Source organism: Coturnix japonica, chromosome Z (assembly GCF_054131305.1).
Source record: "Coturnix japonica strain WE chromosome Z, WE-NBRP24, whole genome shotgun sequence".
Lineage (NCBI taxonomy): Eukaryota > Metazoa > Chordata > Aves > Galliformes > Phasianidae > Coturnix > Coturnix japonica.
In genome coordinates, this window is record NC_140702.1 from 2,566,395 (window position 1) to 2,578,725 (window position 12,331).

The following is a 12,331-nucleotide window of genomic DNA, read 5'->3' on the forward strand; positions in this document are numbered from 1 at the left end:
CTGATCACACTGGGAGCCTCAGATGATGCTCTCAGATGCACATGTTCTAGATAGGAATTTGTTGTACAGCTAGATGATGTGAAGGCCATCCCTTCAGCTTATACTTAGAGGATATTTGCTCCCACAGTTCCCTCAACAGATCATTCCTGAATTACTGGTAATGGAACAAGCTGGAGTGAGATGCCCATTTCCAACACTACCCCAGTGCTTTGGGTAGTTCTCACATTTGTGTAAAATGGTTCCTCCTTTCACTTATTTTTAAGAGAAATTCTCAGTGCTTCAAGGTTCAAGTAGAAGGTTGCTATTCACTTTAACCACATTATAAGTTAGCTCTCACAATAAACTTATCAGGAGACAGCTGAAGGAATCAGACCCCAGAATCTCTCCCATCTCATTACCTTTCACAGACAGAGAGGCTTTGGAGGTTAGACCACGGGCAGTAAAAACAACTTCCCCAGCGTCAGTAGGAGTCACACTTTTGATGAGGAGAGTCTATTTCCAACCCACGTCAGAAGCTTTAAATTACCCACCACTTTCCACTCTGCTTCCATTCAGTGTCCACTTGAACTCATCAATACTTTCATGGGACAGAATGCATTCAAAAGTGCAATCTTCTACCTCCTGGATTTCAGTGTTTTTCAGCCGTTTGCTAATGCCAATATTCAGCTCTGGAAGATAAGAGATAGGTTAGTATGAGGTTTATATGGAGAAAAGGCATTTGTAACCGATGTGAGTAGCAGTCCTGGTGTTTTAACTCAGGATTTGCAGAACATGGCTGCGTTCCTTACTGATGTATTCTCTAAGACATTCTACACTCAGAATTACCAGAAAGCTATAAAAAAAAAGAGACGTGAATCTCTTGGCTTTGCTCTGGAAGAACTACAAGGAGAGCAGCTCAGTCCATGGAGCACAATGAAGATTCAATGAGCTACAGAGGGAAAAACCTAACAGAGAGGACAAATCTAGGATGCTGCGTGAGAAAAAGGGTTTTGCCTATGACAAGAAATGTTTCTATTAGCTAATTTGTTTCCATCCTACCCCTACTGGTGTTCGAACCATTTCTCCATTTTAGGGATGTTTAGAAAGGAAACATTTCCAGGACATTCTTGACGTGTTTGGTGATTTTCATGGCAAAATGAGATACATTTACATCAGAAGCAATGGGAATTTTCCAGACTTCATGAAGACAGCAGTCTTCTCTGCAATTAAACAGGCAAAACAGAACAACGTGATACAGAAGTTGAGACATTTCCAGTTGCTTTCAGATTTTTAAAGAGGGATCAATAAATCTTTACCAGTACTGACAACACCAATATAGAAACTAAAGCGGTTTCATGTCTGTTGAATGAATACGCTTTATGGAATTCTGAACTAATCAGTAGGAGAATACAGGGAACAGGAGGGACAGCCTGCATTGCCATGGGTGGGACTGATATCATATGAAGTAATTGGGATGCAGCTCTTCTAAAGCTGGAAAACTGGCATTACCCTCACATGGAGCAGAGCTCATACAGCAGGCCACAGTATTAAAAGGATAAGCTGCTGAACACTTTTGATTTTCCTGTTTTATTGACTCCTTTTATCTATCTTCTATTTCACACATCAGATGTTTATACTGGGGAAAAAACATCCACCAAATGCAAAAGAAAGGAGAAAGAGGAAATCCTTCAAACGCTGAGCGAATTGAGTAAAAGAGCTTAATTGCTGGGGAGAGCAGATTAGAATCACAGTATCCTTAGAATTGGAAGAGACCCTTCAAGGCCATCTAGCCCAGCTCCCCTGCAATAAACAGGGACATTCACAGCTAGATGAGGTTGCTCACAGCCTGGTCATTAATCATTCCAGAGTCAAAACACTCATTGAATGATATGCGTTCGAATCCCCCCCTGTGGTGCAAGTGGTAGAAGTGCCGCTCTGCTACAGAAGAGGCTCGAACCCCTGTGTTGGACTTGATGATCTCTAAGGTCCCTTCCAACCCGCACGAAACTATGCTACTATGATAAAACAGCCAGTACTGAAACAGCAACCCAACCTGGTTGCAGACTGAGAGAGAAAATAAGAGTTCACCAAAGTCATGGGACAGGACACATGTTCATGTTCATGCAAACACTGAACCCAAGTGGCCACATGAGGACAGCATCTAGTAGGAAATCAGAAATAAACACCCTTTCAGACGTCCCTTTGGAAGGTGGCATCTACCAGGGCACAGCAGACCCGTGTGTTCAGTAACCAGTCTGATGCTTCAGAGCCCGCTGATGAGCTACAGACTGGGGTTTAACCAGTGCAACACACGGAGGGAAAATCTGTCATAAGCATAAAGAAAAAAGAGAAAGGTATCCAAAATGACTAACCAAGAAATGCCCAAACTGCCCATGAAGCATTTCTTCCTGTGGTGCAAAACACCACAAGAGGATTTATTTGCTCTTTCAGTTAAACTTACCATGAACATTTAGGGTAGCTGGTGTCTTGTCTTCAGCTGCTTGGCACGTGGATGTTTCCTGATCTTCATATTCACACTTGTGAATCATGAGACTTCTCTTATTTCCCTGGGAAGTAATGCACACATTTTTACTTTGACGCAGCTCCTTCCCATCCTAGAAGGGAAAATATCAAGTCAGATCTCCATTAGTCCTTCCATCTCTGCACTGAGCAAATGCAGCCTTCAGATCTATGCTTAATTCACCCACTCCCCTAGAATTAATGGAACTGTGCTTACTGGAACATATGCTGAAGCTTAAGCACAGTGCAGTGTTTTCAACATGTAGGAATGGCTATAGAACATGCATAAATTCTGGCTGACCTATGACAGCTTAAAGCACTGCGGAGGACTGTTAACAAGCTCGTTTGGACATCACCTTGAACAAATGACGTTATCCCCAAGTAAGGGAAGGAACAGCTGAGCACCGGGGAGGTACACAAAGTGCCAGAGCAAATTCTCACACTGTCAGGTGCAAAGAAAACTGAGATTTCACCCTAAAACCCAGTTCACAACAAGGCTACAAAATCCTGGCTGAGAATTTCTGTGTTAGAGTTGAAGCTCAAGACTGTACTCCAACCGACAATATTTTGTGCAGCAAGACCTCAGGAGTTGGGGACTTCAACCATCCGGACATCTGTTGGGAAAACCACACGGCGAGCTGCAAGAGCTCCAGAAGGCTCTTGGAATCCATTGATGATAGCTTTCTGGTTCAGGTATTGGACAGACCGACCAGAGGTCAAGCGTTGCTGGACCTGCTGCTCACCAATGCTGAGGAGATCATCAAAGGCGTCAAGGTTGGAGGATGCCTGGGCTCCAGCGATCATGCCCTGGTTGAGTTTGTGATCTCAAGCGATGTGGGCCTGGCAAAGAGCAGGACCAGGATGCTCAACTTTAGAAGAGCAGACTTCAAGCTTCTCAATGGAATGCTGGCCAAGATCCCCTGGCGCGCTGCCCTCAAAGATAAGGACGTTGAGGAGAGCTGGCTACTGTTCAAGGATGCCCTCCTGGCAGCACAAGAGGTCTCCATTCCCCTGATTAAGAAAGTGGGCAGGAGAGGTAGAAAACCGGCATGGCTCAGCAAGGACCTGCTAAGAGAACTGAGGGTGAAGAAAGGGGTGTACAAGCTCTGGAAACAAGGCTGTGTCACCCGGGAAGAATACAGGGATGCCGTCCGAACTTGCAGATGTGGGATCAGAAAAGCCAAAGTGCAGGCAGAACTGAACTTGGCGAGGGATGTGAAAAACAACAAGAAAACCTTCTACAGGTACATTGGCCAGAAGAGACAGGCCAAAATGGGCGTACCTACTCTGGTAAATTTAAAAGGAGAAATGGCTTCAACAGATGAAGAGAAAGCTGAGGTGCTGAATGAGTTCTTCACCTCGGTCTTCACTGGTGGCCAGGATTCTAGTCTTTTTCACGTCCCTAAGTCTTGCACCCCCATACCTCCATGTGGGGACCAAGGAGGTAAATCCCTCCCCACTGTAAGGGTAGAGCAAGTCCGAGAGTGCCTCCTTAGACTGAATGAGTATAAGTCTATGGGGCCAGATGGCGTGCATCCCAGGGTCCTGAAGGAGCTGGCTGAGGTGGTTGCTGAGCCGCTCTCCATCATATTTGAGAAGTCGTGGCTGTCAGGTGAGGTCCCGGATGATTGGAGGAAGGGTCACGTCACTCCCATTTACAAGAAGGGGAGCAGGGACGACCCGGGTAACTACAGGCCGGTGAGTTTCACCTCTGTGCCTGGGAAGATTATGGAACAGATCCTCCTGGACAACATGCTTGATCACATAAAGAACAAGCATGTGATCCGAGACAGCCAGCACGGCTTCACCAGGGGAAGGTCATGCTTAACTAATCTTGTGGCCTTCTATGATGGAGTGACGGCGTTGGTGGATGAAGGGAAGGCGACCGATGTCATTTACCTGGACCTGAGCAAGGCCTTTGACATGGTCCCCCATCACATCCTCATCTCCAAATTGGAGGGAGGTGGATTTGATGGGTGGAAAACTAGATGGATAAGCAATTGGTTGAAAGGCCGCAGACAGAGGGTGGTGGTCAATGGCTCTATGTCCAGGTGGAGGCCGGTAACGAGCGGCGTCCCTCAAGGGTCTGTCTTGGGACCGGTGCTCTTTAACATCTTTATTAATGACATCGATGAGGGAATGGAGTGCACCCTCAGCAAGTTTGCTGATGACACCAAGCTGAGTGGTGCAGTCGATACGGTGGAGGGAACGGATGCCATTCAGAGGGACCTTGACAGGCTGGAAAGCTGGGCTCGGGTGAACCTAATGAGGTTCAACACGGCAAAGTGCAAGGTTTTGCACTTGGGCTGGAAGAACCCCAGGCACCTGTACAGGCTGGGAGGAGTTGTCCTTGAGAGCAGCTCGGCTGAAAAAGACCTAGGGGTCCTGATAGATGAGAAACTTAACATGAGCCAGCAGTGTGCTATGGCAGCCCGGAAAGCAAATGGGATCCTGGGCTCCATCAGGAGAGGGGTGGTCAGCAGGGATATGGAGGTGATCGTCCCTCTCTACTCTGCTCTTGTGAGGCCCCATCTGGAGTACTGTGTCCAGGTGTGGAGCCCTCAGTACAAAAAAGATATGGAGATTTTGGAAAGGGTCCAGAGGAGGGCCACAAAGATGATCAGGGGGCTGGAGCACCTCCCCTATGAGGACAGGCTGAGGGAGTTGGGTTTGTTCAGCCTGGAGAAGAGAAGGTTGCGGGGTGACCTCATTGCAGCCTTTCAATACCTGAAGGGAACTTACTCCCAGGAGGGGAGTAAACTCTTCGAAAGGGCTGATAATAGCAGGACTAGGGGAAATGGTTTTAAGTTGAAGGAGGGAAGATTTAGGTTGGATGTTAGGGGAAAGTTCTTTACTAGAAGAGTGGTTAGGTCCTGGAACAGGCTGCCCAGTGAGGTTGTGGATGCCCTGTCCTTGGAGGTGTTCAAGACCAGGCTGGACGGGGCTCCGGGCAACCTGATCTAGTAAATGTGTATGTTTGGTGGCCCTGCTAGGCAGGGGGGTTGGAACTACATGATCCTTGAGGTCCCTTCCAACCTGGGTAATTCTGTGATTCTGTGATTCTATGGTTACAGTGTCCCTGCACGCACCCCACAGCCAGAGCGTTCCAAGGTGAGCTGCCTTGATGTTTCTTGCACTCATCCCAATCTCTGCGAATGAAGACTCAGAATTCAGTCAAGGCGTTGATTGAGCACACACGTGCCTTTATTCAATAGTAGAAAAAAGGGGATGTGAGGTGTGGCGGAATGATGGGACTCATCCTCTGTTGTCTCACGAGAGTGGCTCAGAAGTCGTGCTGTTGCCCTCTGTAGCCTGGGACTCATGGTTTGATTCTACATCCCCCTCCAAAATGTTTGGCTTCTCCTCGGTGACGCTGACCTGAGCCTGCATGATGGTGTTGCTGTTGGGGCACTCGGGTTGTGCTTGGGCTGCGCCGTCCTCGAAAGGCACTGGGTCACCATCAAAGCTGGTGCTTGTGGTGTCTGGCAGGCTCAGGTCAGCAGATTCAGCAGGTATGGGATGAATTACGGCTTCAACAAGGATGACATTATTCTCTTCGTCGTTGCTTTCGTATGAAAGTCTGTCACTTGAACTGCAGCATCCTGTGCTTCCTAACACCTCTATACTGATTGAAGCACAGGATGCTGCATCATAATAAGTGCTGCGTCCTGGCGTTACACAAGGACTCGATTCACCTACAAAGGAACAGATGCACAGCGGTTAGTGTCGAACATTCACAAGATGAATCATGAAAGAGGTTCTTGCCATTTGGCTATGTAGTGGTGGTGGGCAGAAGCAAATAGGCTTCTAGCAACAGTGTCACTGCCTTGAAAGTGATCCTCATGCAGGCCCAGCTCTTGTGTTGACAAGAGACTCATTTGGGAAAGACAGGGGTCAACCGAAGATGTCAGGCACGGGCTTGAACACCAGAAAAAGGTACAAGCCCACTCAAAGCATCATTTCTACCTGTGTTGCTGACAAGCAGTGTGTTGAAAGCTGGATTTGCACCCTTACCTGCCAGTACCACGACTTCAGCTTCAGAGGGCTCCCTGGCGCTGCTCTGCAGTTGGTGTTCGGCCACACTGGATGGTCTGTGCAGGCAGAAGCACGAACACCAACTGCCAGCTGCTGACTCTGCCCTCCTACTGGGAGAACTTGTTCTGGAGAGAGAAAACAGAGCATGCTGTCAGTCATGGTGCAGGGTGAGGGAAGAGCTGCACCAAGCCCTTGCCAATAGTTGCCCATTCCCGGCACTGTCTGCTTTCTGCTGAAACACAGCTTAGAAACACGCTGTTTCAAACAGCAGAGGATGCTTCCATTCCTACAGCTCAGCCCTCAAGTCCTGCTGGCTACATTCCTCTCAACCATGTCAATCGAGATGCAGAGCATGTGAGTAAAGGCTCCACAGCTGGACAGGACAGGAGCTGGCAGGCTCATATATATATAATGGACAAATATTTAACCAATAAAACCCACCCAACCAATGAAGATAGGGGCTGGAATGGGAAGTCCTCTTTACCTTTTAGATGGAAAATCAATGACAGTGTGGAAGGCCCCCGGTACAGCTGCGGGGCCTTCCTCCACTTCGATCTCACTGCTCCGAGTCGCAGTGGGAGAGCTTCTCTGGCCGCTTATCTGAGCCTGTGCCTCCTGCAGCGTGAGCAGCTTTGCAGCAGGAGACACAGACTTGGGCCCAGCCAGAGAACTGTGCCCTGCAAGGGAAAACCACAGGTAAGACGGAGGATCAGAAAGCAGCAGCACAGCCATCCCAGTTCTGCATTTCTGTCAGACTTGCATATCAGAGCCACTCACCGAAGAGGAGCTCAAAATAACCGTGTGCTCAGAAGTATGCTTGTGGCAAAGGACACAGTCATAATTAAGAGCAGCTCTCTGTATCGAAACAGGCAAACAAAAAGCCTAGAAAAACTAGGGGGCAGGGATCTCAGAAAGCTTTGCTGCCACATTACAATCAAACTTCACCTGCATGAAGAACACCTAAACGGCAGTGACAGTTTTCTCCATGTAAGGTTTGGGTTTGGACACACTAAGGATCCAGCAACAGGGTGCCATATGCTAATCTAAGCCCAGAAGCCTGCTGTCTCCTCGACAGCAAAATAATTTTCAAAGGTCTTGGAGAAGACCAGAATTGGATCAAGGTTTCAGATCAACATCGAGCTAATGGAGGAAGATGCTCACCCTCTCCCACGGCTGGTGTAGATTCGGAGCAGAAGATAACATCTGCGTGGCTGATGATAAACTCCACAACATCTGTCTGTGTCTGCAGCTCCATGCAGGCAGCTTCACTATTGGAGCAGGCTGACTGGCTCTGCTGGGATCTGAAGAAAAGGCAGATCTTACAAGTCATTTCCCCAAGATCATTTCCCCAAGTCTGAATTTCTGTAGCCAAAAACTGTCAAGATGGGCTCTGGAGACTTCCGCAGTGGGCAAACAGCGATGCCACTGATGAAATTCTCCTGGATGATCAGGGACACAGCAGTCCCAGCAAAACAAGTGAGTAGAAACTGTCATCTAGAAATTGTGCCCCTGGGGTTGGGGGAGAGCAGAACTAAGCATCGTGTTGAAACAGAAAAAAGAAGTTTACCTTAAGAGGTTTGGAGCCCACACTATCGCTAAATTCTTAGCGTCCATGCTGGTGTCGGAGCAGTTCCCTGCCAGATTTGCCAGATGTTTCATTAGGTACTGCAGAGTCCTGGAAAACAAGAGAGGCAGATGTTCAGCAACAAAAAGCAAGCCGTGCTGCAGTGCACAAAACAAACATAACTTCATCCAGCTCAGCAGACCGAGTGCAGCACTGACCTGTAGTGAGGAGCGGGCAGCTGCTGGATGGCATCCTTCATTCTGAGCACCCGCTCCTCCTCTGCAGCACCAACAGCGTCCTGGAAAAAGGCAGGAAGGGATTCAGACACCAGTCAGGCTGGAGAGCTGCCACAGGTTTGGGAACAATGGAAACAGCGCGCTGGTGGTCAGCACCGAGGCAGACTCGATGCCTTCCAAGAGGCATCAGGGGAACACAGCAGCACGCAGCCTGTGCCATCAAGGCCAAGCAGTGCAAACTCTGAGGTCTTTACAGCCTCATTGTGGAGCACAGCTCCTCACAGCACGCATTCATCTACAATTTACTATTAACCCCATTCTACCAATAGCTGGGGAACAACAAAGGAAAGGGATTTCTCACTAGCATTGTGAATAGCTTAAATAAGCACCTCCTGGCACTACAAGTACCATCAGTGAGAGGCAGGATGTGGCAAAGACATGCCTCATGGGGCTAACAGAAAGAAGACCTCAGAGCTGGGGCACTGCTGCAGCCACTAGCCAGGACGCCCCGGGAAGAGGTACATATCTTTACCAAGACACTGCCCTGAGCTTACCGAGAACTTGTCATACAGCTGGTCGGTTAACAGAGGGTTTGGGAGCTCCCTGAAATACATTTTACACAGGGAGCTCACGCTGTGAATTTCTCGGACGCTGAGCTCGGGAACTTGCTCCGAATCAAATTCATGGCTGCAGAGAAGGAAACAGAATTGGGCAGAGGGCTTTGAGAAAGACGAAAACAAGTCCAAAGCCACACAGAATACAGTCAAGGAAAGGAAGGGGTTCCTCTGAACGCCTGCAGCATGGCACGGGCCCCTACTGACAGCTGTGTCAGTCGCAGCACTCTTACCGTAGTCGCTGGATCCTGGACGCCACGCCGGACAGGCGGTATATCCCCTGCACTACGCCATGCTGCTCTATGAATTCAGTGCAGCTCTGCAGGACCTGGGGGACTACAGAACAAGAGCCAGCAGTTAGCTCAGCTTCTTAAGTCCTGTTTCAGGCCGCGCCCTTCTCACATCCCATCCTCTAAGCCCAGCCGGGCTACCGCTTGCTTCCTCCAGAGAGGAGAAAGCTGGCAGAGACAGCTGTAAGGAAACTGCACAGAGATGTGTTCTTGGCTTTCCAGAAATGCCACGACATATCAACAGCCTGGAGAAAGTAAGTCTGGCAAAGCCACAGACACTGCAAGTCCCATCACAGCTCCCTCAGGAATCGAAAGACCAGAAGAGCTACAAAAAGGATGCAGGATGCACTTTGTGGCCAGAAGGCTTCCTGCATTTTCAGACTGAAACAATTGCTGGCTATGATCCCCCTTTCACCTTTACATGCCCAACGGAGGAAGATGTCAGGAATGGGCTGTTCCTTACCATCACGGCCAGAGCGCAGAAGGTGCTCCCCCAGGTCACACCCAAACACCCCTTCCTTCTTCGGCTCCGGCTCCGTTGCTCTCCTGGAGCGGGCCGTCACCAAGGAGCGAAGGAAGGGGATGAGCTTGCCCCGTCTCCTTGGCACTGCACAACAAAACAAAGAAACCAGTTCATTTCAGGCCTGGCTCGGTTGGATGAGGCTGAACATAATGCATTTGACAGGCCATGTAACAACGGGAAGAGCATTCCCAACAAGGACACGCAAGAACAGATTTTCCCTATTCCTGGAGGTGCCCAAGGAGCTTAATGCAGTACTCTTGCTAAGCTTGCTGAACTTGGGCATTAACGAACCCCCTTAAAGCCACATTCTGACCCCATTTTACTAACCCGCATAATCAAACGTAACATATGTACCTGGCTTTGGCAAGGAATTGACCAGGGACTCGGGAACTTTTCCACTGATGAGTTCCACGCACTCACCAGGGAAAGATCCAACCTGTAATAAGAACAAAAAGACAGGTGGGCATTAGACCGAACCCAGAGTGAAAGGGAAGGTCCTCTGACACCGACACAGGGCAACCGTTTGCATCCAGAAGCCATCCTGTGCAGGCAGAGCAGCTCCAACCTGAGACTCCTGACTCTACTAAAGTTGTGCTCTCTAGTCACAAACGTGTGCCTACCTCAAAGCCACGCTTGCCTTTCCAAAAGGGGCTCAGCTCCTTTGGTGGCGTAGAAACAATGCTCACCAGGTCTCCGACCTGCAAGAGATTGAAACGTCAATCCCACATTCAGCAAATCTGGTAGGAAAACAGATCTCAAACGACTGCCTTCTTCTATGCATGACAACAAGGAATGCCTCTAACTGCTTACCTCAAGGGAGAGCTCACCCGGCCCCTGGGCGACGTAGGACTTAATAACATGGGCTGCCGCAATAGCTGGAACATTAATAGATGACACAGCACGCTCCAGCTGCGGCTTCCGCATGTTATCAGCCTGCAAAACAGAGAACAGACCGTGGTCAGGAGCTGCGGACAAACCAGGAGGATTTCAAGGTGAGAAGCACATCTGCAGAGAAAGCTGCAGTAAATGCACTCCGTCCTTATCAGGAGCACTTCAGAAGGAGCTGCATGTCTCATCACAGTTATTTCTCTTCCTGGCGTGCATTGCCAGGCCATGCAAAGATGCATCTCTCTCTACCCAGACTAATCAGCAATGGCACTGGCGCAGACAGCTGGCCAGGCCCTTTTTGGCCCATTCTTTCCTGCAGGAGAATACATCTGCAGCTCCTTCTAATGGCTCAACACAGGGAACAAAGACCAGCCACAACTTCATACTGTACCTCTGTCGCCGCCACCTCGGGCTCACGGCTGATCCCACTGCACGCAGCACCCATCACAGCAAGAGTGAAGAGCTGGAACAGAGCAGAAACACACTTCTGTTTTCTCTATTCACACAGCACAGTATGGACACATTTCCTCAGAACTACCCTTGCATACCCTGTGGCAAAACCATGCGGGGGGAAAAAATATGGCACGTACCTGGCAGTGAGATGACCTCAAGCTATCTTCACACACGACGGTGTGAAGAAAAAGGCACTAAAGTCACTAACTAAAGGCACTAACTAACTAATGGCACTAACTAACTAACGAACAGCACTAACTAACTAACGAACCGCACTAACTAACTACGAATGGCACTAACTAACTAAAGGCACTAACTAACTAAAGGCACTAACTATCTAACGGCACTAACTAACTAACAGCACTAACTAACGGCACTAAAGGCACAACAACAACAAGACAACCAACCACTCCGACCACTACCTCACCCACAAAGGAACACAGAACGCACCGCTCCTCCCCTCATTCCAGCCGCTTATGACATCACCAACGGCCAACAGCCTGGTCCACCATGACCCCCCACAAGGCGGGGAGCCAAGACCACGTGGTCACATCTGATTCCAACACGGCACCACAACATTCCAGGACTCAGTGTGGGCTTGGAATTCTATCCTGGTGTGGCAGCGCAATGGGAGGTGTTAGGGCACAGCTGAAGAGCTGACAGACAACGGACGTTTCCAAAGGAGGGTGCCAGATTAACTCTCAGCATTCTCTTGCGGGGCTCTTAGGAATGCTTCAAACCCATTTTCACTGCCTAGCTCATTTCTAGAAAGTCCAGTTGAGAAATGCTCACTTTGTCTGGGGAACGCCTCTATGCATCATGAATGAAAAATAAAATAAAATGGGCACGCGACCCTATGAAACTTACCTCTCTGCTCTTGTTGTCAGCCAGACACCTCAGATGAGCATGACGTGTCCCTGCTCCTGAATGAAGATCCACCCAAGTCTGTGTTCCTCTCTGCTCCATCTCTGGGTCTAAAAGAAACACAGACAGAGATGATTGCAAGATCCTTTGTGCAGACGAAAGACACGGGTGCACACGAATTCTGTTTAGCAAGAAATACTACAGTCCCAATGGACTGCGGTGGTAGTACTTGAATCCTCATTTGGGGCTGGAGCTCAACAGGTCACACATCAGAAATAACACAAAGTGCATCTGGAAGACGTGTCTCAAAGCCCAGAAAATCCAACACGGGAGGGGGCTGGACAGTGGACCACAAGTGTCCATTT

General features: G+C 49.0%; 2 protein-coding genes across 2 annotated transcripts; both read right to left on the bottom strand.

The window, feature by feature from the left end:
• Positions 1 to 126: 126 nt before the first annotated feature.
• LOC146753450 (obscurin-like) lies at positions 127 to 2,594 on the bottom strand. Its single transcript, XM_085529271.1, has 2 exons — positions 2,441 to 2,594; positions 127 to 668 (listed from the first exon to the last, which is right to left on the bottom strand). The coding sequence occupies exons 1-2, from the start codon at positions 2,526 to 2,528 to the stop codon at positions 523 to 525; spliced, it is 234 nt and encodes a 77-aa protein (XP_085385397.1). The 5' UTR covers positions 2,529 to 2,594; the 3' UTR covers positions 127 to 522.
• A 3,087-nt stretch (positions 2,595 to 5,681) lies between these two features.
• LOC146753451 (rho GTPase-activating protein 32-like) lies at positions 5,682 to 12,157 on the bottom strand. The gene is made up of 14 exons (XM_085530523.1): positions 11,970 to 12,157; positions 11,041 to 11,112; positions 10,572 to 10,694; positions 10,382 to 10,459; positions 10,116 to 10,197; positions 9,702 to 9,845; positions 9,182 to 9,284; positions 8,889 to 9,021; positions 8,317 to 8,396; positions 8,102 to 8,209; positions 7,696 to 7,835; positions 7,019 to 7,211; positions 6,514 to 6,659; positions 5,682 to 6,194 (listed from the first exon to the last, which is right to left on the bottom strand). The coding sequence occupies exons 1-14, from the start codon at positions 12,066 to 12,068 to the stop codon at positions 5,770 to 5,772; spliced, it is 1,926 nt and encodes a 641-aa protein (XP_085386649.1). The 5' UTR covers positions 12,069 to 12,157; the 3' UTR covers positions 5,682 to 5,769.
• Positions 12,158 to 12,331: the final 174 nt, after the last annotated feature.